The sequence below is a fragment of the Penicillium taxi genome (genome assembly GCF_028828555.1).
Source record: "Penicillium taxi strain IBT 34144 chromosome Unknown utg000001l_segment0_segment0, whole genome shotgun sequence".
Taxonomy (NCBI): Eukaryota; Fungi; Ascomycota; class Eurotiomycetes; order Eurotiales; family Aspergillaceae; genus Penicillium; species Penicillium taxi.
Genome location: NW_026643203.1, coordinates 1,909,868 through 1,936,820, shown reverse-complemented (window position 1 = coordinate 1,936,820; position 26,953 = coordinate 1,909,868). Strand labels below are relative to the sequence as shown.

Genomic DNA, 26,953 nt, shown 5'->3' with positions numbered 1-26,953 from the left:
ACGTTGATCTCTTTCTCGGCTTATTCTAGATTCTGCCCACGAGCTCATGTAACAGGCCGAACGAACCTGGGGATGATTCATGTTTCCGAGCTCGGAACGCCTTGACGGAGTAGAATCAATGGTATCCAAAAATTACTTCTTACTCAACAGGTGAAGAACCTTCTTCTGGTCAAACTCAAGTGGTCTAATTCTGAATTGTTTATCTATTCTGATCAACATTACAGTGTAAAGAAAGAGCATGGCACAGGCTAAAACGAGAAAGTCTAGAGATGAGAGAGACGTTGAGACGAAAAGGCCAGAGGAGGTTCCAGTAAAAGGTTCATAATCACGATTGCATTTCAGAGGGTATCAGGTGTCGCGTCTGGGACGTACTGTCCAGATAAATTATGTTATGAATGACGGCACTCCTGCCCTTCGACATCTGCTACATAGCAGAAGGGTATCTCAAACCTTCTCTAGTGCTTAGCGGTGACTTTATCGCCAGTCAGTTTTTCGACTGCTTCTTTGGCCCTGTAGAGTTGAGACGAGGTTAGTTCACTAGTCTTAATAAGAGAAAGGGGGTATGATGTGGCCTACATATCACCAAGAGCAACCATGCAGACAGTCTGCCAAATGCCCAGACCAATACGGGGTGCAACACCGCGGTAGAGACCGGCGAGACCGTTGTTACCGTAGATGTACTTGAAAGTCTTGCCAACAGTCAAGTTCTTAGGACGGTTGGGGTCTTCGGTCTTGCTCTGCATCTCGACACGGATGACCTCAATGGGCTGGTTCCAAGCGGAGAGACCACCACCAAGACCAGAGGCAAGGACCTTCTCCCAAGCAGAGAGCTTCTGGTTATCATCCTTGCCAGTGACCTTGCGGATAGCAGACTCTGCCAGACGGGACAGACCGAAGCGGGAACCCCAGTTGGTAGTCTGGCGGATAGCAACAGCATTGACACCACGGTTGATACCGCGGATGCCCTCCTTGCGATAGATATCCATAAAGGTCGCGAAGGTACCAGTGGGTGCAACACCGGCAGCAGCCATCTTGTGCTTGGTGATCTCCACAGTCTTCATGCAGGTGCAGAAGCCCATGGTGGCATAAGCCTGGGCAATACCACCGGCCATACCACCACTGATTCCACCGATGAACTCGCCTGCGCCGAATGACTTTGCGTAGAACTCTGCCTCGGAGGCGACGAAGAGGAGGACGGCGCCCTTGGTGGACGCCTCAATCCAGGCCCATGGAATGAGTCCTTGGTAGTCTGTGTTGGAGGGGTTCGTGTTAGCCGAGGTATGGTTTCATCGGGTGATTATGGGCTTTGTTTGGCTGTTGCAACCCCCACACTAGGAGGTAGTTGCATGGCATCGGAAGAAATTGGGAATTTGAAAGAGACGAAAAAAGGACGATACATACAACCGAGGATCCCACCACGACCCCAAATCCGACCCATTGCGCCGGCGAAGCTGTCGCCTCGGTTTGCGGCCATGGTTGTCTTGATCACTTCCAGCGGCTATTGACAGGTGTCAGTATTTACTTTCGATTGGAGCTTCCGGGTGTCCGTATAACGTACCTGTCCCAAGGTGGTGACCTCAAACATGTTCAGACCAGCGCCAAGCAGCAGGTTGCTGAACTTGACGGGCTTCTTCTCGAGCTGAGGCGCGGAGGCCTTTTCCGAAGTGGTAGACATCTTTAGTATGAAGGATACAGCTGAAAGGGGCCCTGACCAAGGGATGTATGGGGCTTCGTCGCCTAAGGGGGAGAAATAGGAGGAGAGAGAGGAGATTAGAAAGACTAGGAGCGATGTGAGGATATGAAGAAGAGTAGCAAAGACGGAGAGAGCAATAGAGAGAGATCTTATAAGGGAGGATCAACAAATTGGGTTCCAGTGGATCTTCGGGAATCGGGACAACGCACGGTTTGCTTAGTTCCCACTTATACCATTGGAGCCTGAGTATTCCCCATACCAGTGTTGCTTTCCCCAGTCTGTTATTACCTACGAAGTACGTACTACATAGTATTTCGCTGTTTCTATTTTTGTTTTCCATCTGTCCGAGATGCATAATTGATGAGTTATTGATAATTGCTTTTTGAACTGAATTGATCATTCTACCTACTACAATATCCAAATTTAATTTCCAATTCTCCTTTATATTACTCTGTACTGTTTTTTTTTTAGTTCGTGTGGGACCAATTTAAAGGTTGAGCCGCCCAACAATTCCTTATGTTCTCGATTCTACATGTATTTTTAGGGACGGGAGTTTTACTCTGTAGGTAAATGTGAAATTATCCACCTTGTCAAATACAACATTTTACTACTTCAATCACGATGATTTGAGGAAGTGCTGTTACAAGGCCCGCTCGAAACCGATCAAGTCCTATATCATACAACATAAAAATATAAAAAGTCACAACAGAGAAATAATACACAGGTCTAGACTAGTCCCGAAACCAATGAAGTAGCGCTAGTAAAGATGTCGCTTACAGCTTAGCTCCAACAAGCTTGGCGTAAGCCTCAGTGCTGAAAGACTTGGGGCGCTCAATGGGCATGCCAAGAGCCCGGTCAATGATCAGCTGGGGAAGGACACCCAGAGCACGGGAAACACCGAAGAGGACGGTGTAGTAGTTGGCCTCGGTCAGACCGTAGTACTGTAGGAGGACACCAGAGTGGGCATCAACGTTGGGGTAGGGGTTCTTGGTCTTGCCGTGCTCGGTGAGGACACCGGGGGCGATCTTGTAGACCTGGCTGACCAGCTTGAAGAGAGGGTCATCGGGCAGCATGCGGAGAGCGAACTCACGCTGGGAGACGTAACGGGGGTCAGTCTTGCGCAGGACGGCGTGTCCGTAACCGGGGACGACACGGCCGGCCTTGAGGGTGGACCAGAGGTAGTCGGTGATGGACTGGTCGCTAAGGTCGTTGCCAACAGACTTCTTCATCTCGGTGAGCCAATTAAGGACCTCCTGGTTAGCCAGACCGTGCAGAGGACCGGCCAGACCCTGGAGACCAGCGGAGAGAGAGAGCATGGGGGAGCTCAGGGCGGAGCCAACCAAGTGAGTGGTGTGGGCACTGACGTTGCCACCCTCGTGGTCAGAGTGGATGGTAAGGTAGAGACGCATCAGCTCAACAAAGTCCTTGTTGCCGCCAAAGCCAAGCTGGTTGGCCAAGTTGAAGGAGTAATCCTTGTCCTTCTGGATGGGAGCAACCTTGCCATCCTTGAAGACGTTGCGGTAGATCTTAGCAGCGATGGTGGGAAGCTTGGCAATCAGATCCATGGAGTCCTCGAAGGTGTAGCTCCAGTACTCCTTCTTGTTGATGCCCTTGGCGTAGGCCTTGGCAAAGGCAGACTCGTGCTCGAGAGCAGTGACAGCTAGTGAGAACTGAGCCATGGGGTGGAGGGTGCTGGGGCAGCGGTCGATAAGCTCCTCAACGAACTTGGGGACATCCGAGCGAGCGGCCCACTCAGCAGACAGGTCACGGACCTGCTGTTCGGAGGGGATCTCGCCGGTCAACAAAAGCCAGAAGAGACCCTCAGGGAGAGGCTCAGTGCCACCGGGAGCCTTGGGCAAAAGCTTCTGGATCTCGGGGATCTATAATATTCACATGGTTAGCTATGGTAGCTTCCAAGACGTTTCTGTCTCTCGTAGATACTTACGGTACGGCCGCGGAAGCGGATACCCTCCTCAGAGTCGAGGACGGAACCCTCCCAGACGAGGGACTTGATGCCACGGGCACCACCGTAGGCCTGGTCAAGGGTGACCTCACCGATGACAGTGTTACCGTAGTCCCTGGGATTGCGTCAGTGTTGATTTCTCGGAAACCTGTCGCGCAGGGAGAGCACGTTAATGACATACTTGCGGAGCTTCTTGACCTTCTCAATCTCGGCAGGGAGGTTGTCGGCGAAGGTGTCCTTCAGAGACTATCGGGGTTGATGGCGTTAATTGACGCGCTGGTGAAGCTGTGAAGCTGCGAAGCTGTAATGACAGTGACCTACCTTGGCCTTGGCCGAAGAATAGCAACGAGCGCCATTGATAGCAGCAGCCTGGACGGGCTTAGCCATGGAGGACCGCAAAGCGGTGGTACCAATTCGAAGAGAAGCCATATCTACTCAGTGTGTGTGTGAAGAGGGGAGAGTGTGGACAAGAAGGGTTGAAGGGAAAGAACACGGAATAAAAGGCAAAGGGAGACTGAAAGCATTTTTCCATTTGCCCGTAATACTGCCGGTACCGGTATAACTCTTAGTCTGGTAATTTTCAACTCCGCCACAGATCACAGATCACAGATCTCGATAGATCTAATAACTTGTTAAGAGAGAAGTAGAATCTTGAGGATGTAATGAATAGTTTATAGTGACTGAATAATGAATCAATGTCTATCGCAGCGGAAACATCAAATTTGATCTATTCAGTACTTCATAGATGATATTAAAAATAAAATACAATGTATTGTTTGAGATGGAGAATCTTGTACCCGTTTTACCCGCCAATGACGTACAGACAAAACTGCCCCCGAAGACGAGTTCCCGTTGGTTCCGAAGCCGGCTTTTGTATCAATAGGCCATTGGTTTAGTCATTGTCATTCATCTGATACTATCCTCATCTTTTACCCTTTTTGATCGAACTTGTATTTTTATCCTCCTTTAGTTCAAAGCATTCCGTTAGTAGCCGAAGCCTAAATAGCTCACCGAATCCGATACGGGGAAAGAAGGGGAAGAAGGGGAGATAATGTGGAAGAAGTGGAGAATTATAGTAAATTAGGCCAATGAACAGGTTAAGCTGGGGCTATTATCGGGAAGTAATTACAACATATATCCATGGATAGATCCACTGATGTAGCCGGGGGAACCGACATGACCCTACGTTCTATCAACTTGCTTATTCCTGATTCAATAGCCATTGAGGATTATTTATCTGTGGGATCTACTTAGTATATGAGCTGCGTAGGTATTGAGTGGTACTATTTTATGCTCAATTACTCTTTATTGTCGCCGAAGGTCTTGAAATCTAGTTGGGTACCTATAGACCTCGGAATTATTATGCTATGTCAAATGTTGGCATCTAATATCCCAAGGTCATTTGGGATGGAATCAGCTATTCGTGTGTAAGTGAGTAGAGATATGCTACCTTCGGAATAGATGAATACACATTGGATGATACTACTTAGGTATTCTTCTTTCCCCTGTTGATTTATATCCCTACGTTGTACCTTGATAGTGAGCATCAATAAAGGGCTCCCGAGGTCTATTCGGAACTTCCCATCAAGATTCTCACAAGAGAAGTCAGGGCTTAACCTCGCAAATAAGGAGGGATAAGTTATGGGATGATTTTCAGTTACTTCAGGCTCATCCACACGGTTCTTCCAGCTCCATATTCGGGATCACTCTATTTACATGTAGGGGTGAGTGGTCACAGGCATTAGAGAGGCGATTGTAGTTTCTGGACGGAGTTGATTGAATGTTGGAAAGTAGTGTGTGGACAAACCTATTGATAGTGGGTGAAATTACATACGTGTACCTGCTTACTCTGTAGATAAAATATGGAGGATTTGATAATTTCAATCTGAGATGCAGACCACGGTGCCTGGATGGATGGTTGCATCACACAAGACAGATAAACATGCACTACTCAATGTAAGGTTGTTGCAAGGTTCAACCTTGAAACAACCTTAGAAAGCCTTGACTATTCTGCCCCTTTCATTGCCAAGATCCTTGTACCTATCCAGGTAAACACTTCCATAAATATAGTCAAGTTGAATATGAGATAGTGTCACTTCGGATATCATTTCCGTCACTTTGCACTCACTTCTTAATACTTCTTACATAAACTAACTAGTTGGTTAATTCTGCCATATAATAACTCACCGCCTTATGGGTGATTACACAGATCATCACGTGATGTTGATCTTAAAGTGGCCTAGTGTGGATTCAAAAACTCTTCTCCTTCACCTTCCCCCTTCGTCTTCTCATCAACGTCGACTTACCTCAACACCTCGCTTCTGATCTTCTCATCTCAGACGAACTGTAAAAACCAGTTAGGTTTTTTTTGCTTTGGATCTTTGACACGCCCTAGTTCACACGTACTTGTACTTCAGGGCTCAACAGCTCTACTAGGCTGTAGTCACCACTGTGGTGAAAGCCAGCTGTAGTGAACTCTACACCATAAAAATTGAGATCCGCTTAATCTGTTATCGACCTTCTTTTCTCTTATCGACTGATAACACCTTAAGTCATAACACTTTTTGCCGGATTTAAACCCCTTCTGGAAAATCTCTTCCACAGTTTAGACCAAAATGTCTTCGGCTGTAGCGGAACTGGAGAGTATTCTCCAGTCCATGCTGGCTTTGAAGCCTCCTGGAGTCTCTGGCTCCAAGATACAAAGCATCACCACACTTTGCACAGCAAACGTTCAGGTACTACATCCCAATACCTCTCCCCCTATAGTTGTCTAACAAATATTTCACAGAACGAGTCTGTTCTCATTCAGAAAATCTATACCCACTTCAAAAAAGCACCTGGTACACACAAGCTTGGAGTACTCTACGTCGTAGACTCTGTAACTCGACAATGGATCGATGCTGCTCGCAAGGTTGCACAGCCTCTTGGTAGCAATGCCCCCGATGGTACATTCGCAGCTGGAGTGAACAGAGTGACTGAGCTTCTCCCCGTTCTTATGACGGACATTATATCCAGTGCCCCCCATGACCAAAAGGTACGTAACTAGACATGCATCTCAGCTGCAGCGGGTCACAACGGGCCTGTGGCTGAATACCCACGTCTCGAGCCTCGTACACAGCCCACGCTACCCCTCGTTTAAAGCTTGCTTTTGGCCTTGTAAGCAGTGTAACTTACAAATATATCTCAACATAGGAAAAGATCAAGAAGCTCCTCGATATCTGGGCTCGCGGCCAGACCTTCCCAGCTAGTCTTCTAGACTCGTTCCGTGAGAAGCTCAATTCTTCTCAAAGTAAGTCACGCATGATGATGCCTACTGATTGATTCCAATTTTGACCTCGTTCTCGAATAGATGACACCACGACTCCCACAGGATCTCCCCCACTGCCGGCCGAGCAATTCGCAGGAGCTGCGCAGCCTGTCAACGGTGCCGCCGCACCCGATACCTCCAGCATTCTGAAAGCTTTGGCAGACATGGCCAAACAGAACACCGCCGCCCCAGTCGCTCCTCCTGTCGTTAACCCGCTCGCAGCATTCACCCCTGCTGTCCCGCAGCCCGTTCCGTCTGCCGATTCTACCTCGCTACCCGCCGCAAATCCATATGCTGCTGTCAACACAATGGCGGGCCCTTTCGCTGCCATGGGTTTGGGTCAAGCACAGAACCAGGGCGTACCCCCGAATCCCCTGACTGCAGCCGCTCAAAATCCCCTTGCTGCAATGCTTCCCCAAGCAGCTGCCGGTGCGATGCCGGATGCAAATGCCATGGCCCAGCAGCTTCAACTCCTACAGATGCTTGCTAGTCAGGGGATTCCTCAGGACCAGTGGGCTGCTGCTCTGCAAATTTTCAGCATGACAAACTCCATGGGTGGCGCTCAGATTCCTGGTCAGATGCCTAACTTCAACCCCTTGCAAGGACAGGCACCCGTGGCCTGGCCTTCTCTTGAAGGTCAGAACGAGCGTTCTCAGGATCGTGACCGCGAGTACAACCGCTCCCCCGGCGGCTATCGCCGCCGTTCTCGCTCACCTGGCTGGGACCGCCGTCGTGCCGCTTCGCCTCCCCGCCGTCGCGAGAGCCCCGTCTATGGAGAATACGGTGACTCTCCTGGACGTCGTGGAGGCCGTCGAGGTAATGAATATCGCCAACGCAGTCCTGTTGGCCGTCGACGTCTGTCCGCTTCTCCTCAACAAAAAGACCCCAACCTGCCTCCCCCTGGTCCTAAGTTCATCGAGTGGGACTATTCTATCGGTCAGGGCTGCATTAAGGTCCTGAGCCGAACACTCTTTGTTGGTGGTGTGACATCAAGCGAGGAGAACCTCCGTGCACTTTTCAACCAATTTGGTCTTGTCCAAACTTGCATTGTCAATAACGAAAAGCGTCATGCTTTCATCAAGATGATCAGCCGTCAGGATGCGATTGCCGCCCGCGACGGCATGGAGACATACCGCTCGAGCGAGATGCAGCTGCGTACCCGCTGGGGTGTCGGTTTCGGCCCTCGTGACTGCAGTGACTACCAAACTGGTGTCAGTGTGATCCCCATTCACCGTCTTACCGAGGCTGACACAAAGTGGATGCTTAATGCCGAGTACGGTGGAACTGGCGGTCGCACCATCGAGTCTGGCATGGTTGTCGAGGAGCCCGACATTGAAATCGGCGCAGGTGTGTCTTCCAAGGCCATCAGCCGACGCATCGCAACCGACACTGGCGGCCGTCGTGGCCCCATCTCCACCCGTCAGCCCAACGACCGCGGCTTTGGTGGCAACCAGAACGACCGTGGCTTTGGCAACCAGACCAATGATCGCGGCTTCGGAGGTGGTAACGATCGCTTCGGCGGTGCTCGTCGTCAGGATCGTGGCAACTACGATGCACCTGCTGGCAACCCCGGTGGCCGTGGCACTCCTGACATGAACGCCAACAACCCAAGTGTCCCCCCTCCCGTTCCCGCTTACGGTTTTAACTTCCCCGGAATGCCCATGCTACCTCCCGGTTTCATGATGGGCGGTGCTCAGGCCGCCATGCCCAGCACCCAAGCCCCGGCTCCCGGCCAGGGCAATTAATTTTTTTTTCCACTTGCACCATCGATTTCTTTCTCTTTATTCCTCAAAGCATCATTCTTCTCGATATCATGGCCCCGAGGCAACCGGCGTTTTGTTGGGTTGGCTAGCTATATTGACTAGCCAGATAGGTGGCGCGCAAGGGCGGTTTTTTGGGGCTTTGGGCCCTGCTTGGATCTTCTTCATTTCTTTTTTTGGTTTCGTGAATGATCTTCATATGGCCGAGCTGAGGGGGCATTTCCATCACAACACTCAAAAAGGTGGTTTTTTTGAGCATTGGCCCTTGGATCTTTTATTTCTTATTTGGTCCCGTGAGTGATCTTCATACCTAGGTATGGTCAAGCTGAGGGCATTCTCATAACACCGCAATACCCTACAATATTCAAGAATCACGATTCAGTACTACGTACACACTTTTCCTGCTATCGTTATCGTATCTTGAAGCTCTTTGATTCGGCTGGCATCTTGCCCTAAAAATTGCTTTCTTTTTCTTGTCTTCATATGACCTTTATCTTCTATTCTCTCTCAAATTGTGTAATTAGTAGTCTTACACTTATTCCGTACGCTTTAGCTATTCAATTTCTCAGTACCTACCTACTAGTTTTCCTATACAAATCCAGAAGCCAGCTCCCATTTATTTCATAGATAATATGAAAAAATGGTGAGGCGGCACTCCCAGATGAGAATCCCTACATGCTCTCATAAGCAGGTCTTGAGCGTCATGTAAGACGACAGGGTAAAAACAGATACTCTGTGGACTGCCATATAAAACGACGCAACCTAAGATCAGCACCCTAGTTATGGGCCCTAGTTTTGAACCGAAAAGTGAATTATTAATATTTCAAAAATCATAGAACTCTTGGACAACTACTGGCTGTGTTCTTTGGATTCTAGACGCATCAATACGTCTACCAATATAAGAAGTAACGCATTGATTCCGTTGAATAAATTTTGATAGCCACGCTTTTCCAAGGGGTTTATGGTCCCTACCAGATCGTAAAACGCGGACAGCCATCTCACGCGCACGCGAATGAGAAGGAGGAAATCTTTGGGAATTCTGTTGAATAACCCATTCAACTAGAAATCTCTCTTGGTCTGGAGATAGTCCTTGATAATTTACGTGGCCGGCGCGAGCATTTTGTGTACCATTCGTTCGACCTTATAGAGTGGATCTCGAGAGGTTGTAAGCAGCAGCAACAGCTCTTACTGATGAAATTCGATCTGATTCTAAATCAGAAATGGCAAGAGATATTTGGTCTTCATTCAGAGGCATTTTTGACCGATGGTTGTATTACATAGAAGTGGAGTGGCGTGACCGCCTGGCTCAAAACTAGGGGTGGCCCAGAACTAGGGTGCTGATCTTACTTATAACTCATGTCTGCATATTATTTTTCTCCCACATTTTGAGACTATATACCACAAAGGTCGCGTGTTCAACCCTGGTTTAAGTTTTTATTTTCATTTTCGCTTTGTTTTAAGTCTATTTAATTTTGACTCTTTTTTTTTTTAAAAAAAAAAAGCCTGTACATAAAGATTAACTTGAAGTTATGGTTGATCGAGGTCTTTCCAAGGTTTCCAAAGTTAGTTTAGGCCTCCCGAGATCCCGCAGTCCACCTGTTCTAAAGTTTATCCACTGCCAAGACCTTACAGGCATTTGATAATAGAGTTGGAATCTACTTTCAAAAAAGATAGAATTTTCTGTACGGAGTACCCAACGATCTTAATCTTCAGTGTAACCGGCACTACACTATATGAGACTCTAGATATGGTAGCATCTGAAATAATTGATTACTCTAGTGTGTAATAAATGTAAGTAGGTTGTGTCGTTTTCTACCCTGTCGTCTCACATGGCGCTCGAGATCTGCTTATTCCGTTGTCGTATTGTGCCGTTTTAGTGTATACCAAAGTGGAGTATAATGTATAGCTAATATTGGCTAACAGCTCAGACCGCTTTAATAAAATAGTAATGCCTACCCACTAGTATCTTAAGCAATGAAATGGACCATTGGAAGTACGTCAAAAATACTATTATGATTATTTCGTGTACGCGTTCACGATCGACTCTACTATTAGATTCAACATGAAATTTGACATGGAACTCGAAGACACCCAAGGTTATGCTTTATGTGGCAGGATAATAATGTTGTTACTGGTTTAACAACTATTCATACTATCACTAAAGGTTCAGACTGGATCACACGCCTTCGAAAACATCCTAGAAAAACATCTACTAGTGCCAATATCACTAGGTTAGCCTTTAATGGCGAACCTACAGCGAAGCTTGATATCCCTGTTATCATTGATGATTATAATCATAAAATGGGGGGTGTTGATATTGCAAATCAACTCCGTGCGAGCTATGAGACACAGAAGAGGTGTCTTCGCTCATGGTGGCCGATGTTTTTCTGGCTTCTTGATGTATCTATTATTAACTCTTATGAGTTGATCAAAGCTGAGCAGTTGAAGCAGGTTATTCTGAAAATCGATCTTATTACCAAGAAGGAGTTTCGTAAGCAGCTCTATTTACAGCTCTTCAAACTTGGCAAAGAAGAGCTCAACCCACGACCACAACCTCCACCTAACATATTATATGAGGCGGTTAGACTTCCAGGGAAAGAAACTGTCTATGGTGTGCTGAACAGACATAAATACAGATTCAGAAAAAGAAGCTAGAGCGGTCTCCTCCGAGAGCAACTCTTACACAGTGGGAGTGTGAGCTTTCTCAAGTGCCCTTATGTCGGGATGATAGTAAACGGGGCTGTTGGAAAAGCTATCATAGATTTTAATTGGCTAGAATATGTATCAATCTATTCCTTTTTCGGATATAATCATGGAGACTGTATTGGCAGAAAAAGGGCGCTAAAACGGCACAATACGACAGCGGAGGGGATATCATAGTTGGGTACTCGCCTAGGGGAAGTCCTTGGCTCGGTATGTCGCTAGTACTAGAAAGGAGCTTGAGCTTGGGTTTGTAGGGGGGCTAGCAGTTGATTTCTCGTCGTATAAGAAGACATTGGGATAATACGAGACTACTGACCATCGTATATCTTTTAATTCACAACTAAATCTCCAATTTTTCCCAATGTTATTATATACTTCTTGACTCTACTTGTCTTCTCACGATGAATCTGGTCTTGTAGTGAGTAGTATCATTTCACAACTGAAGCAACCCACTATCAACACTGAGGATATTTTCTTTATAATTTTTGATGTGGGTTTTTGATGCCAAGCCAAAGTCACAGGTATTCTCCTCCAACAGATATTCATAGTTATGTTCATTATGAACATTAATTAATGGATTACAAGATGATTTTTATCATCAAATGCTAAACATACGGGCTATATTTAATGTTTGCATTATTAGTCAGTAAAATCAGTAGGCTCTGGATTACAGTGAATATGATAGCTACAAACAATGGATAGAACAGATATTAGTACATTCTTTATCGAGTTTGGGTATCATTAATAGCCCTCTTAGGACTAGAGAATTTAAAAACCCATAACGCCAAGGCATGCTTTAAATATGTCACCTCGCCCTTGTATTTCAAGGCTGTGCTCAATCACTATTGTAAATATTGGCATCGTAGGTCCCGTTGGGAGGCCACCAGTGGTCCTCCTCATCATGGCTGATGGGACACTCTTTCTCGAGTAGACTTTCCTTCTCGAGCTTGCGCTTTCTGCGTTTCTCTTTGCGCTCTTCTTTGTGTTGGGCTTTAGCTTCTTTGGCCTCTCTCTTGAGTCTTTTTACCCTTTTTTCACGTTCCTCACGGGTCTCCAAGGTGGGCTCAGGTGAATCGCCAGTGAGGTCGATCACTTCCCTGTCATTGTATACTATGATCCCAATTCCAGGAGCTTCACTAGGCACCTTTTTCTTTTTTCCTTCGCGGTTAAAGTGTTTCTGCTTGGACTTCACCTTCTCAGGAGTTTGGACGATTAACGGATGAACCTTCTGGTCCGGAATATCAATGAACTCCTTGGGAGTATTGATCTCCTTGCCACAGTCGGAAATTGCACGCTTTCGCTTGCGTTTCACGGACGGTATATAGCCAGTTGTTAGCACTGACTCAACCTCTGTGGATGGGATTGGGGCAAGGGCTGAAGGCCGATGGTTTCGGGCCATGGCAATGGCCAGGTTGTTCTCTAATTCACTCTGAATAGTTGTATCGATCCCAGGTCGATCAGGCCATGCAAGTCCGTGAAACTGGCGAACTTCATACTCTGGGAGCAAAGGAGTTTTCGCTAACTGCGCCAATGGTGTATTCGGCTTTCGAGCCCAAGGGGCATAGGGGCCTTTGTAGTTCTTCGCTTGACCAGCTCCGAAGATCGGATGAACGAACAGTTCGCCTGATGCTATTAACTCTCGACTGGCTTCGATTCCAGCCATCTCTGACTCGGAACTGGTGGTCATTGCTGCAGACTTGAAGTTGAATTGCGTTGGCTTTCTTCCTGATTTCTTGTTCGTATCTTGCGCATTGAGGTTGAACATGGATGAAAATACCCAAAGACCTCCTCCGTGGTCGCCAATCAGCAACTGGGTTTTGTCTTGCGAAAAGACACCACTGGAAATTCCCTGTTCGATGCTAGCCTGGTTGGCAATCAGTGCATTCTCAGGAGCCTGGCGAATATCCCACTGTTTGAGATATCCGTCCGATGAGCCGGTATAAAACTGGTCTATGCTGGCTCCCCACTGTGCAAGAGTAACACCAAAATCTGTAATTTCGCGAGGATAGGCTGGGTCAATGGGATGGAGAGGACATCCGTGCTGAAGTTTATGAACAGTCTTCGTATGATAGCGAATGTCCCACACGTATGTCGCGCCATCGGTGCAACTAGCGGTGACATAGTTGCTGCTCATCGGACAGAAGGTTAACTCATTAATGTCTCTGGCTGGACATGCGAGTTTCATGGGTCTTTTATCCTCGCCTGGGTTGTAGTCGTAGACATTAACAACAGAGTGCGAACCCCGGGGAAGAACCATTTGAGGATTGGCCGCAATGGCAGTTGCAAATCGTGGCAGGCTAGGATGCCATTTGATGTCAAAGACATTTTGCGAATCTGGGACCAATTTATGCGACGTGACATCTGATTCACAGACTCGCCACATTTCTAGGTGACCTCGCTCTGAGACTTTGTAATCGTCCGAAATCTTTGCTGCCATACCCCCAACCAAGACGTTGGATGTTGATTTGATCTCTCCCCATGCGAGATTTGTTGGCTCCAGATCAATGCCAGACTTTTGACGAGCCATACGATGTATTGGCAGGTATTGTTCTGTTGGATTCTCACCCTCTGGCAAACTCCACAAACGAAACCCCTCCGCACCAGTTGCGAGAATATTGGGATTTCCCTTTGGCAGGGCCATTACCAAGACACTTGACGCATGTTTCAAAGTTTGAATACAAGCGGGTCGGTTCTTTTCATTTTGACCAAGTCCAACGTCCCAAATTTTGACAGTCGAATCGTAACTCGCAGAAAAAAGGCGATCTCCAACCCATTGTGCAGCGGTGACACTCGTGTAGATGCGCTCATCCATACTTGCGGAGGACTCTGGAGGGACCCAATGATCAGGGATCTCATATAGAGTGTTATGAACCAGGTCTCCGACAAGAAAGTTGTTCTTGCGATTGTACGCATCGGATGGAGCAGTTGCACCTGCGGCGAATTGCGTGCCATTGGGCGACCAAGCTAGTGAAATGATATCGCTGGAAGCACTCTTCCAAGATTTCCATAACTTCAAATTCGACATCATTGAACGTTGAAGATGCTGACCGGCACGACTGTTCTTACCGATGGACCGATCCAAGAGTAGTCTCGAAATTTGCGCATCAGATAGGGCTGAGCTGGGTGTCATTTTTTCAGATACGGGCTTTTCTGAGACTTCCGATGGACGAACAGATGCATGCCGAGAAGGGTGAACAGAAGCATTTTGATACGGACGGACAGATGTATGCCGGGAGCTGGGCTGTGACTCAGCCGCAGGCTCAGGCCTGCCCACAGAAACCTCTCTTTCAAGTCCTTTCATGGATTGAGTTTTGTCATACATATTGTATGTTTGCGGGCGGGCCGTGGATCTTCCAGAGCGACGAGGATGGGAGTCCATGAAAGCAGATGATAGTGTCGTGCTATGAGAATCTGCAGTTGAGGCCCGCGCTCTGGTTGGGAGTGATTCAATTGAATCAGTTTTATACTCCGTCGAAGGCAAGACATTGTCAATACCGCCACTTTTGACAATGTCAGGTTTAATTGTATGGAGAGAGGTTGAGATGGGAGAGCTCAAGTGATGAGAGCTGGCATTTGTCACAGAATTGACCATGGCAGGTTTAATTCCATGGCGAGGAATAGATGTGGACGGGTTTGAAGGCGTAGAATCTCGGATGGGGTTGAGCGTGTGAGGAATGCCAGGTGCAATAGTATAAGGTGATGTATGTTTAAGAGCATTAGAAGACGGAGACTCGGTATCGACAATGCCAGGCGTAAGTACGTGAGCAGGAGCTGAGCTAGAAGAATTCGAAGATGCTACTCCACCAGCTGGATGAGGCGGAAACCATGTATCCACCCTGGTTGCAGTTGATACCGGGAAAGATGTATGACCATGTGTAACATTCGTCGGCACGGCTCTAGGACTTGTCCATCCTGGAGTGTGTTTCGCAAATTTCAAAAGCAGTCTTTCGGCTTCTAGTAGAATAGAACGGTCCTCCTCATCATTGAGGGAATTTGAGCTCGATTCCGTAGCTTTTTGCATATTCCGTGCCATTACATCTTCAGACGCGCCAGAAGGCGAGTCTAAATGTTGAGTACCGTAGCTTATGGAGCGTGGTCATGAACAGGTTAAAATTTAATCGAAAATGATCAAAGATGCGCGGTCGGAAACTGCTCCCCCAACGCGTCGGACCTTTAGAAGGTGGGGCCGCCATTGGGCGGTAACAGAGGCGGTAGCCTTAGTCAGGTCAGGTGATCAATATACAGAAGCGTTGTTCGACGTACCCTCTATAATCGCGTCAAAAAGGTGGCGACCGCGAGATCTCTCCGAAAACCAGCTAATAAGGCTTTGTATAATATCCAGGAGAAAGCTTTGTTACGCTGGATTGTCCAGTTGAAAAACCGGAATATGCCACCAACACCAAGGCTGATTGAGGCATGGGCAAATCGCTCGCTTGGAGATACTAGCCATGTTAGTAAGATGTGGGTGTATCGCTTTATTAAGTGTCTCCCTGAAGAGCTACAGCTAGCTCCCAAAAAGTAATATACCAAGGAATCAAAACGAGTTCAGGCTAAAGATATAGCCTAACTAGGCCATTAGTATGATCTACTTGACGTCGTCCTTCGAGGTATGCTTTTATTCTATACTTACATCAAAGCTACAGAGAAGTCTTACACGTGCCTGCCGCCATTCTGAACTACTTCCAGAAGAGCTTCAATTATATAAAAAAAATATAGTTGAGAATATCGGGGTTGCGCAAGAACCACTCCGCCGTCAAAAACTAGACAACTAAGTCACAACTTAAAGGACCGCCGCTTTTGGATACTGGTGTGTCATGTGTTCGGGATGCCAATCGCTTAATTACAACCAGGAAAGCTAAAGAAGATGCTATAAAAGAGAGGAAGTTGACAAAAGAGCATAAAAAAGATATGGTTATGAACCTCAGCCGCCGCCACAGGAGGAGATTGAGATAGATATAGCGGAAGAAAAAGAGGAGGAATCAAGAGAATCTGACTTAATGGCGGCGATAGAGACAGATATGCTCTATTTTGAACGATGCGGCGTCAATGTATGGAATAGATAGATAATCTAATGGAATTGGCGATTCCGGTGTGGCTCACCCACACACGTTCCTGTGTGTGATATTGGTATATTTGTACTTTTTGTACTTGTTGGGATATCGGATAACGACACCCCGGCTTAGACCACATCACGAACCCCTGTTCGGAGTGCATCAAGCAACAGCCTTGATCAATATGCATACAAATAAGATGTCCCGTCTTCACCGGCTCTCCTATCTTAGACGATGGAACACATTCGTCTCAGACAGAAGAGCAAATTGTAAGATAAATAGCTAGTCCTCACCATGAATGAAAAGGCAGATTTTACAACTACTTCAGAGACACAAGATATTATAGGGGCGTAGAGCGCAACCTGTAATAGGTGTTAGAAGTGGGCGTTAGCCTATCGAATAGCTATTCCACACTTGATACAGGTATGATATATACAATTTCAAATAGAAAGACGAAGTAGTCATGTCGAAAAAGAAAGATATTGCTAAGATACACCTACTAATTGGCATTGGTAACAGCTATGACCAATGATTTTGTATTGAGGTCAACCCATTCCGGGGCCATTCAAGAGAGCGATTCTCTCATTCCTATCATTCCCGTAGTAGATTAATCTTCCAATGAATATGATCAATATCGGAATTGTTCAAGCTCAATTAAGCCTAAGCTAGCCCCGTAGATTCACTTGCGAATAGCACCCCGCTTACGCATGGTTACCATTGTTTCATAGAGAACATCCTTAAAAGCAAAGAGGAAGGCAGCAGTAATGGCACTCTGGGTGACCTTGGGTGCAATACCTAACACAAGAAGTGAGTTAGAGCTCATGAGAAGCATTCTTGGAGTAACTTACCCTTGTACAGACCAGTCCATCCCTCTTCCTTAATAATGCGCTTGAAGTTTCCATTCAGGCTCAACTTGGAACCATCATTGCTAGCTACGTGCATCTGGCTCTTAACAGTGATGTAGGGGTATGTAATGCTGGTAGCCATGATCTTGCCCAGTGCGCCGAGCAAAAAGGCATCTCTCGGGGTCATGCGTCGACGGCGCTCAACCACATTTTTCAACTGTTCGAAGATAGTGTATTGGAGAATAGGGTTGATAACCAGAATCAACGCGGGAAGAACACCTGCGAAGAGAGCAGCGGGGCCCTCCTGGCGCAACAATTCCATCAAGGTGCCAAAAGTTGATGGTTTGGTCTTCTTGGGAGCACCAGGGAGAGCCTCCTCTTCTGAGTCAGACTTGCGGGCTGTCATGCGAGTGTTAACCACCCAGATCGGATTGGTGGTTAGAACAGTGGCACTACCAGCGATTGCACCAGCGATAATAGACTCGACAGTTGTGAGTTTCTTCGAGGTCCGGCCAGAATTGATGGCCGCCTTCTCGAAGGCTGATCGAGTCCATTCGTACCAGTAGTAGTACACAAAGTTGGTGACGCTAATTCCAAAGAGGGCTGACTCTAGACCCGAGAAGAGACCTGCAATTCCCTCACGTTGGACGATGCGACGGACAGCATCGAGAGTAGAAGATTGCGCACGCTTGGATTCAACCTGGGCTCGTGTGGACAGGGTGATAAGAGGGTATCTGGTTTTATAATTAGTAACTAGGTCTTTGGGTTGACACATAAGAGGCAGAAGCCTACGTCAAGATCATTGACAAGATACCACCACCCGAGCCTGCCAGAGCATGTGCGATGTTATCACTTTGCTGCACGGCCACAGATGGCGCATGCTTCTGTTCACGTTCGGACATAGTGGTAGCTCTACGGAAGGGCGGGGCTAAAATGCGGAGTGGAGATTGGAGAGACCTCCAGATTCAAGATCGAAGGATCAAGATAAATGAACAAATTCAAAAGGAAGTCTGAACAGGTCCAAGGAGAAAACGGTTTATTGAAGTATTGGAGAGAGGTGACGTTATGTCGATTGTACCTCGGCTCCTGCCCAAACATTTTTATGTGGATTTAGACGCGGAAAGATAGCCCCATCTGGGTTGACCCTTTCCCCATAATCTTTCATATTCGAGTTCCAGCAGATCAGACTAAAATAACAGCTTTGGATACAGTATAATTTAATCTAGGACTTTTAATTCATCTCACCTTACTGAATAGTATACTTGCTTACTGTGCTATTACGATATTGAAGTGGTTTGCATGTGATCAGTATCTAGCGAATGCTTGGCCTTACTTCACAGGGATAAATCAATACTACCAATACTATGACTACTATCTACATTATTTGAGAAGGGATTGAAAGTCCTGGTTTTACAAATCAAGGGTGATCGCAGTATACGATCCCAGAATAAAGAAGAAACGTTCTCGCCATTAATCCATTCGAGAAGAGATGAATCCAACCTACAAGAAAAAAGGAAAAAGACACAGAACGAAGGGCCAAGATTGTGATACGGCCAGAGAATGGAGAAAAAAGGAAACACCGTCGGTAATCACTAAGCAATCGCAGAAAGAGAACGTAGAGCCGTCTAAAGCACAGGGGAAGAAAAAAGAAAGGCTCTCCCGGAGGGAACCTCGTGAAGACGGGACATGCCTCGTCAGGTCCCGGGTTGTGTCAAGGTTCATTAGGGTGTGAGACGAAGCTGTCATATACCACGCCGTTTGGAAACCCTCGTCCATGTAACATTGCGCCGAAATGGAAGCACCGTCGCCACACGATCACATCTAGCAGCAGCCGCCTGCGGAGCCGGACTGGACACCCTGACCTTGGCCAACCTGCACAGTGGGCTTGTTGTTGACGGTAGCAGCCCCCATACGCTCCTTAATCTGTCGTGCCATTGTCAAGAAGGCTTGCTCGACGTTGGATGCGTTCTTGGCGGAGGTCTCGAGGAAGGGAATTCCAAGGCTGTCGGCGAACTCCTAGACGATAGAAAAGATGACAGGTGAGCTGATAGCCCGGATCGAACAATACAAGCGGGGTAAATTATTATGAAAATATGGAGGGGACAAACCTTCGCCACAGTATATTCGACCACCTTCTTGTCCTCCATATCACTCTTGTTACCAACAAGAAGCTTGTTGACTCCCTCAGTGGCGTATCGGTCAATCTCCTGGAGCCACTGCTTGACGTTGTTGAAGGAGTCCATGTCGGTCACATCGTAAACGACACAGATGCCGTGGGCGCCCCGGTAGTACGAGGAGGTGATGGTACGGAAACGTTCCTGGCCAGCAGTATCCCACTATTTGCGCCATCCAACAATCAGCCATGGGAAATTCCATCAGTGGAGTGTGGTTTCAGGGGGTATATCATACAATCTGAAGCTTCACGGTCTTTCCATCGAGTTCAATAGTGCGGATTTTCTGGAGGGGGCGAATGCATCAGTACGGGAAGTTCCCACTTTCACAAGCCCCGCTGGAGTCGGTATCAACATACAAAGTCCACTCCGATGGTGGAAATGTAACTTTCAGTGTAGGTGTCATCAGCGAAACGGAGTAGCAAGCAAGACTTTCCAACACCGGAGTCTCCGATGAGGAGGAGCTTGAAGAGGTAATCGTATCTATTTGAGATTAGGTCAGGCCGATCAACGAGATGGAAACTGCGATCGCGATGAAAATCTAGAAATAAAAGGAGACACTAAAAGGTTCATAAATATGTCAGCTCATATCTTTTGTAAACAGCTTGTTATCTGCTCTAGATGATGGACATGAATTCTGCTGCCAACAACGGGAGATTAGAACTGGGAGGGGTAATATTTTCAAGGACTTACTACTCGGGATTCATGATGAAAGGTTGTTGAGTAGAAAAGGAAAATGAGATCAGGGGGAATATAGCAAAGAGAAAATGTAAGAGATGGGACGGGGTAGACGAGGGTACTGAATGATGAGGCCTGAAATGATAGGAGGTGCAGGTGGGCAGAAGCACCTGATGTGCAACTTTGTTTCATGGTCGTAAGCTGCCGCTTTGAATTTTATTTAGAAACACTCGAATACTTCTATTTAATATCTAACGAGATTAACTCTTTAATCCTTTAATATATCGAGAATTCAACATGCTTTCATTTTCTGAATACTTATAACCAAATAGGTGTTAGAAGTTTCACCCCTTCCCACCTTGTGGGGGAGTTTCATGCTGGCAGGTGATCTACCCACGTTACGATATCTGGAGGCTCCACTTGACTGTCATTCTACAGTTACTAGTGATATCTGATGTCTCTCCTTAGACATATTTATGCGCCCGCAACCATTCAAGAACCAACTCCTCGTCACGCTCCTTGTATGACGAATAGGTCCGGATGTTATCCGACACAATGACGAGCGCACGAGCGTAAGCCGTGGTGTCCTTGTCCTTGAAGAAGGCAGCGATGTCATCACCAATCTTGCGATCAGCGAATTTTGACAGACCCACGCGGAGGAATCGCTCGCAAACAACGTTGTTCGAGGACAACCGAGCATGGACTGTGGTCCAGTTGGCCTTGATGTACTCCCAGAGGAAGTGTCGCATCTTGGAGTTGGCTGCGAGAGAACCTGCACCACTGTGCATGTCTTGAATGGCCACATGGTTTGAGAAAACAAAGTCCAGATACTCATTTACAAGAACTGGGTCTCTGGTGCGTCCCATAGCAGAGAGGCAGATCTCCTTGCCATCCACAGAAGTTGTACGTAGATACTCATCCTTGACAGCCTCGAATTCCTTTCGACCACCTTCTGCCACGTTAAGGCTGTAAATTGCCCCACGGAGGTTAGTGTGCACGGCAGCCTTGTCTTGGCCGGTAGCCCAGAGGTCAAAGCGTCGCTTAGATTCCGCAACAGTGCTAGAAATTGGGTTAATTGTGATCCAGCTTCTCGACTAAAATTGTGACTCACCTTTCGTTGCCAGCAGTACCAGCCATGGCAATGAGAAGCTTGCGGAGTTGGACGACAAGGTAGTCTTCATCAGCCTGGAACTCCCAACCAATTCGCTCGGCGGCTGGGCCAACCAGGCTCTTGGTGAAGTTCTTCAGACCCTTAGAAACATCTTCGTTCTGGGAGAAGACAGAGCGGAGATTTCCCAGCGACGAAGACACCTGAGACCAAACACTATAATAGCAATATTAGAGACCAAGTTGAATGGTGAAATAAGACGACGTGATTTCTTACAGGGAGCTTTGCTCGTCCTTGAACCCTTCAAGGAGGGCCAGCAAGGCGGGAGTGTTGCCCTCGCCGGATACGGCCAGAGCAGCAGCATCACCCAGCAGGCCAATTTTATCCTCATCGCTCAAAAGGCCAAGGGACTGGCCCAGCTTTTCCAGCCTTGCAAGGGGATAGTTTGTTCGATAGAACCCAGCCATGTCCTTGTTGATCTTATAGAAGCCATCTGAACCAACACCTTGAACGGTTTCAGACTTGGCAGTCAGTGCACGTGTATCTACGGAGGCCAATCTCTCGCCCGACTTGATACCAAGGGGAATCCACCAAGTGGTCTCATTCTCTTCTGGCTTTACATCACCGGTAGAGAGGAATCGTTTCTGACTGACACTGATTTGTCCAGGTTCCTCGGTCACAGTAACGACGGGGAAACCGATCTTGCGGATCCATGGATCCTTGAATTTCTTTTTCAGCATTTTCCGACGGCAATTGTTCAAATTTCATAGAGACTTACCATGAAGGCTTGAACATCCTGGCCCGAAGCCTTGCTCAAAGCAGACCACAGGTCATTTGTTGTTGCGTTACCTTTTCACAATGAAGTATCAGCAAGTTGTCTCTTGAGCTTCTGCCCATTGTTAAGAATGGAAAGGAAAAGAAAGCTTACCGTATGCGTGAGACTTAAGATAGTCAGCAACACCCCGCAGGAAGGTCTCCTGACCGAGGTGAATGCTCAGCATTCGGATGACTGAGCTTCCCTTCAGGTAGCTAATGCTGTCGAAAATCTGGTCGACTTCGAGGGCATTGCGGACGGGAACTTCGATCGGGTGGGAGGCTCGCAGCGAATCGAGATGGAATGCTGTTTCGACACCCTCAGTCTGTGAGAAATGTCAATCGTGATCTAAAGAGTCGTATGTACCTCGGGAACTTCTAACCGCAAATTGACTGAACACATTCCAGGATTTATTAAAGTGGTCTACGGCAGCCCATCCAATACTAAGAAAAGTAGTAGTTAGCCCCCAACAAGCATATAAATTTCATCTCGGATATACTCACAAGGTGGCAAAACCTTCATTGAGCCAGAGTTCGTTCCACCAGTCCATGGTGACGAGATTGCCAAACCACTGATGAGCCAGCTCTAGATAATCATTGTCAGATAAAAGCAACCCCATGAACTAGGACCAGAAGAATCTTACCGTGTGCCACGACATAGGCAATGCGGTTTTTGTAGCGATTGTCTGATTTTCCTTCTTCAAAGAGGACAGCAGTTGTTCGATATGTGACCAAACCCCAGTTCTCCATAGCTCCCATAGCCTAAAAGCACCCTAGTCAGTTAATCATTTCAACTTGATAAAACACTTGGCCAGACAAATAACCCACAAATTCATGCACTGCCAGAAGATCGGCCTTGGGAAGCGGGTACTCAATTTCGAAGATCTCTGAGAAGTAGTCAATGGTCTTGTGGGCACATTCCAGGGCCAATTGACCCTGGTTCTTCAAACCTCGAGTCGTATAAACACGAACAGGAATGCTCTTTCCTTGGTACTTGCGCTCTGTCATAGCCTCGACATATTCGAAATCGCCGACTGCCCAGGCCAAGAGCTGCACGGAAAAACATTTCGTTAGTTGCGTGCTGGTTGAAGTCGATCGCCGATGTACTCACGTAGGTGCTCATCACGGGTGTCTTGTCAAAAGTGACAAATTTCAACCCGGCATGGCTTCCCTCCCTCTCTGACTTAATGGGCATGTTGCTGAGCGCTGTCTGGCCCTTGGGAATTTCAATCTCAAAATCGAAAGTGGCCTTCAGGTTCGGCTCATCAAAGCAAGGGAACGCCCGGCGGGCATCGCAAGACTCGAACTGAGTGCTCAGCATGTAGTGAAAGTCACCCTCCTTGGGTGTATCGGCAGATGGCTCTACAGTAGGCAAGTACTTCGAGCGGTAGAAGCCGGCCATGGCATTGTTCATAGTACCGGTGAAGTAAATAGAGAGGACGACATCGGCAGGAGCGACTTCCTGTGCAAACTTCAGAGAAACACGTTCTTGCTTCTTGTCGTAAGTGATATCGTTTGTCTTGGTGAGCAGAGTGCCTAAAGTTATAGGTCAAGTTCATCAGCGAGTCGATCCAATTGTATAGTTTGTTTGCTTATATCACTTACCATCCAATGCTAAGATCTCAGCACTTTGCACCTCAATCTCCTTTGAATTCAAAACGATCTCTTTTGTAGTTCGGATGACCTTAGTGTCGATCTTCAGGTCGCCCTTGTAACCCCAGGATCCACTAAACTGCAAATCGTAGAGCGAGACATGATAATTGATTGGCTTGGCCCTGTAAATCAGTTAGCTGGTATTTTCATGGAGCTCACGGCTATGATGTAGGAAACGACAAAAGCTACATAGCGGGGAAGAGCCACTCACACGTCAGGCAGAGTCTCTCTGTCCGTGGATGCCATGATTCGAGCTTCGGCTGAACAATATCGGATGTGTGAAAGACTGGGATAATTCCTGGAAGCAGATATCGGGAATCGTGGGCGAGGGGATCGAGATGAAGTAGAAAGTGAAGAGATGAAAGTGAAAGATGAGGGGCAGACTCGGCGGAGAGCGACGGTGTGCCGGCTCGTTACAGAGACACCAGCGCGTCTACTCGCCGCGATGGATCTCCCCCACATCGGATTTGAAAGAAAATCAACGGTTACTGTCGGGCACAAAGTAGCTATTAGATTATCAATTGAGTCACGAGATCTCTCTCCCTAGCAAATGTTTTAGGCGATAGAAGGATCAAGTTTTTATCCAGACGGAGCTCCGTCGGAGCTTGGACCCTACTTGCGGCTTTAACCCAAGCAGTTCCGCGCTTAGTATCCATGACCTTTCAACACTTCGGCCGAGCCCATCTCCACACCAGCCATGGCCGATTCGGATGAGGACTATGCCGGTGAGGTCACCGAGGATGAGGATGACCTTCAGGTCAACACAGGTGGCGTGAGCACTAGGAAAAGAAAGCAGCGTGGAGGCGCAGAGTGGGAGCTCGCCAGAACCTGGGAGACCTTAGTCGAGGGCGCAGATGGTACCATTACCTCGACTGTCGATGGATTATTAGAGGCTGGAAAGCGCAAGAGGTGAATATTCATTCAATATCTATTTGATAATCAATTACTGAACAACTCCCTGCAAAGGTTGCTAAAAGATACGACTCCTCTGCAGCGCGGCATTATTCGACATCTCATCTTAATCCTCGATCTTTCCCAGTCAATGTCCGAGAAGGACATGCGCCCAAATAGATACCTATTGACTCTTCGCTATGCCCAAGAGTTTGTACGGGAGTTCTTTGAACAAAATCCCATTTCCCAGCTCGGTGTGTTGGGCCTTAGAGATGGGCTTGCCATTCGAGTCAGCGAAATGAGCGGCAATCCAACCGAACACCTTACAGCGATCCAGGAACTCAAAACAGAAGATCCTAAGGGTCTTCCAAGTCTGCAAAATGGTCTTGAGATGGCACGTGGTGCTCTATTGTGTGTATACAGCCGACAGCTACGAAAAATCTTACGCTGACCTTGCGATGATAGTCACACTCCCAGCCATGGCACAAGAGAGATCCTTGTCATTTTTGGCTCCCTTCTATCCTCCGATCCTGGCGACATCCATCGAACAATCGACACATTAATCAGCGACAAAGTCCGAGTCCGCATCGTCGGCCTCGCCGCGCAGGTCGCTATCTGCCGCGAGTTGTGCACCAGAACCAATGGAGGAGATGAAACAGCATACGGAGTGGCGCTTCATGACCAGCACTACCGGGATTTAATGATGGATGTAACCACACCCCCCGCCGCATATTCACAAAAACAATCGTCAAGCTCATTATTGATGATGGGGTTCCCCTCCCGCACTGTGGAGGCAGCCCCTTCTCTCTGCGCATGCCACTCTAAGCCCTCTCGTGGTGGATATCTCTGCTCGCGATGTGGCAGCAAAGTGTGCAGTTTGCCCGCCGAATGTCCTTCTTGCGGGCTTACTCTGATTCTTTCGACCCATCTTGCACGTTCATACCACCACTTGTTCCCCCTGATCAACTGGAATGAGGTACCGTGGCGCCGAGCCTGGCGTAGCTCTGCCTGTTTTGCTTGTGGTCTGGCATTCCCCTCTGTGCCCCCAGAGGATCAATGGCAGGCCGCAGAAAACCAGACAAAAGGAATGAGTGTGAGTAGTCGCTACGAGTGCACGGCGTGCCATAACTATTTCTGTATCGATTGCGATCTTTTTGCCCATGAAGTAGTGCATAATTGTCCAGGATGCCAGAGCAAAAGCACTCGACGGTGAATAGTCCAGCATTTGAAACTGGGCACTACAAAATTTCTTCGAAACTGCATAGATTGGCGTCTTTCTGGAGTTGAATTTAAAAGTGAGTACTGCTAATATAAATGACCGCTTGTATACTTGGATATTCATGTATGAAGGTCTGCCTCCTGTTTCAAAGGCTCGAAGCGACACTCAAACGTCGGGATATCTAGATAATCATCTAAGTGTTGACAGTAGTGCCGACTAGTCGACTGACTAGAGAATCAACCTGTTGAATTAGAACTAGTTTTCAAGTCAAAATGGTCGGATGTTTCGAAGGCCTTTGGTACGGAGCCCTTTATCCACTATGAATCCATGCCTGAACGCTGCATATGTACTCCTAATGTATGTACTGTTTTTTCTCTGTCAGTTCTTGGCGGGAATTGATAGGGACACCACAAAATAAAGCTTATGTTAGGATAGAAGTACGAGGTAAATCGAAGAGAATCGAAGAAGAAGAAGACATAAATAGAGAAGCTGACTGGACTTCAGAAAGTCAGCGATTAACTTGGTTAATTACTACAGCTACCAATTGCAATCTACTTCTTTCACTCTGATCATGGCACTTCTATTACTCCTAAAGGAGATCATTAACTACACAATGCTTCAACTCAATCACCCATAGGCTTATCTTTATTGGACATAGGAAGCAACGCCGTTTTTGCAGACATCATAGTCCCGGCGGTGCTATCAGTGGCTTCTTTCATATGCGTCGTCACATATGACTAGTGCTGAGTCTGGTTGGGCGACATCCTCTCCGCACCGCGTATCATGTGCACCAGAATTCCAAGCACATCCGAGTAGCTCCGAGTCAAGGTAGTAACATCTCGGGTGGTCCACTAGTCTAATAGTGGTTAAAAGGCTTTATTCAAATAGAAGTTTGTCTGGTCACATACCTGGGACTTGTTGTTTATTTTCAAAAAAATGAAAATGCTGGTCATCACAAGCCATGCCGTATACTGTACAGTCACGCTTGTTGTTGTCTTTGCGGAGGTTATGAACAATCCCTTATATAAAGCGTTAGATTTCACGGTGCTAAAGATGTATTTAAGCACTTACCTATACATCCTAGACATTGTATGATTC

At 47.3% G+C, this 26,953-nt stretch overlaps 8 protein-coding genes across 8 annotated transcripts; 2 read left to right on the top strand and 6 right to left on the bottom strand.

Moving 5' to 3' along the window:
* Positions 1-455: 455 nt before the first annotated feature.
* On the bottom strand, positions 456-1,675 carry N7495_000692 (putative mitochondrial DNA replication protein (Yhm2); the record flags this gene model as incomplete). Its single annotated transcript, XM_057203362.1, has 4 exons — positions 456-510; positions 577-1,249; positions 1,402-1,498; positions 1,559-1,675. The coding sequence occupies 4 exons, from the start codon at positions 1,673-1,675 to the stop codon at positions 456-458; spliced, it is 942 nt and encodes a 313-aa protein (XP_057067435.1).
* A 791-nt stretch (positions 1,676-2,466) lies between these two features.
* On the bottom strand, positions 2,467-4,085 carry cit1 (citrate (Si)-synthase CIT1; the record flags this gene model as incomplete). Its single annotated transcript, XM_057203361.1, has 4 exons — positions 2,467-3,573; positions 3,639-3,771; positions 3,838-3,902; positions 3,978-4,085. 4 exons carry the CDS (start codon positions 4,083-4,085, stop codon positions 2,467-2,469), a joined length of 1,413 nt encoding a protein of 470 aa, XP_057067434.1.
* A 2,186-nt stretch (positions 4,086-6,271) lies between these two features.
* On the top strand, positions 6,272-8,708 carry N7495_000690 (Nrd1 complex RNA-binding subunit; the record flags this gene model as incomplete). Its single annotated transcript, XM_057203360.1, has 4 exons — positions 6,272-6,391; positions 6,445-6,690; positions 6,849-6,945; positions 7,006-8,708. The coding sequence occupies 4 exons, from the start codon at positions 6,272-6,274 to the stop codon at positions 8,706-8,708; spliced, it is 2,166 nt and encodes a 721-aa protein (XP_057067433.1).
* A 3,553-nt stretch (positions 8,709-12,261) lies between these two features.
* On the bottom strand, positions 12,262-14,454 carry N7495_000689 (WD repeat protein; the record flags this gene model as incomplete). The annotated part of the gene is made up of 1 exon (XM_057203359.1): positions 12,262-14,454. The coding sequence occupies one exon, from the start codon at positions 14,452-14,454 to the stop codon at positions 12,262-12,264; it is 2,193 nt and encodes a 730-aa protein (XP_057067432.1).
* A 2,702-nt stretch (positions 14,455-17,156) lies between these two features.
* Positions 17,157-18,224, bottom strand: pmp47 (putative peroxisomal membrane protein Pmp47; the record flags this gene model as incomplete). Its single annotated transcript, XM_057203358.1, has 3 exons — positions 17,157-17,272; positions 17,326-18,056; positions 18,115-18,224. The coding sequence occupies 3 exons, from the start codon at positions 18,222-18,224 to the stop codon at positions 17,157-17,159; spliced, it is 957 nt and encodes a 318-aa protein (XP_057067431.1).
* A 919-nt stretch (positions 18,225-19,143) lies between these two features.
* On the bottom strand, positions 19,144-20,200 carry N7495_000687 (Rab family GTPase YPT1; the record flags this gene model as incomplete). The annotated part of the gene is made up of 5 exons (XM_057203357.1): positions 19,144-19,338; positions 19,431-19,658; positions 19,732-19,779; positions 19,853-20,015; positions 20,187-20,200. The coding sequence occupies 5 exons, from the start codon at positions 20,198-20,200 to the stop codon at positions 19,144-19,146; spliced, it is 648 nt and encodes a 215-aa protein (XP_057067430.1).
* Positions 20,201-20,635: 435 nt separating this feature from the next.
* On the bottom strand, positions 20,636-24,207 carry N7495_000686 (M1 family metallopeptidase; the record flags this gene model as incomplete). Its single annotated transcript, XM_057203356.1, has 12 exons — positions 20,636-21,230; positions 21,283-21,495; positions 21,556-22,007; positions 22,058-22,128; positions 22,208-22,418; positions 22,476-22,536; positions 22,597-22,678; positions 22,737-22,854; positions 22,921-23,142; positions 23,204-23,628; positions 23,698-23,867; positions 23,957-24,207. 12 exons carry the CDS (start codon positions 24,205-24,207, stop codon positions 20,636-20,638), a joined length of 2,871 nt encoding a protein of 956 aa, XP_057067429.1.
* A 235-nt stretch (positions 24,208-24,442) lies between these two features.
* Positions 24,443-25,849, top strand: N7495_000685 (TFIIH/NER complex subunit SSL1; the record flags this gene model as incomplete). Its single annotated transcript, XM_057203355.1, has 3 exons — positions 24,443-24,654; positions 24,712-25,047; positions 25,102-25,849. The coding sequence occupies 3 exons, from the start codon at positions 24,443-24,445 to the stop codon at positions 25,847-25,849; spliced, it is 1,296 nt and encodes a 431-aa protein (XP_057067428.1).
* Between the last annotated feature and the right edge of the window lie 1,104 nt (positions 25,850-26,953).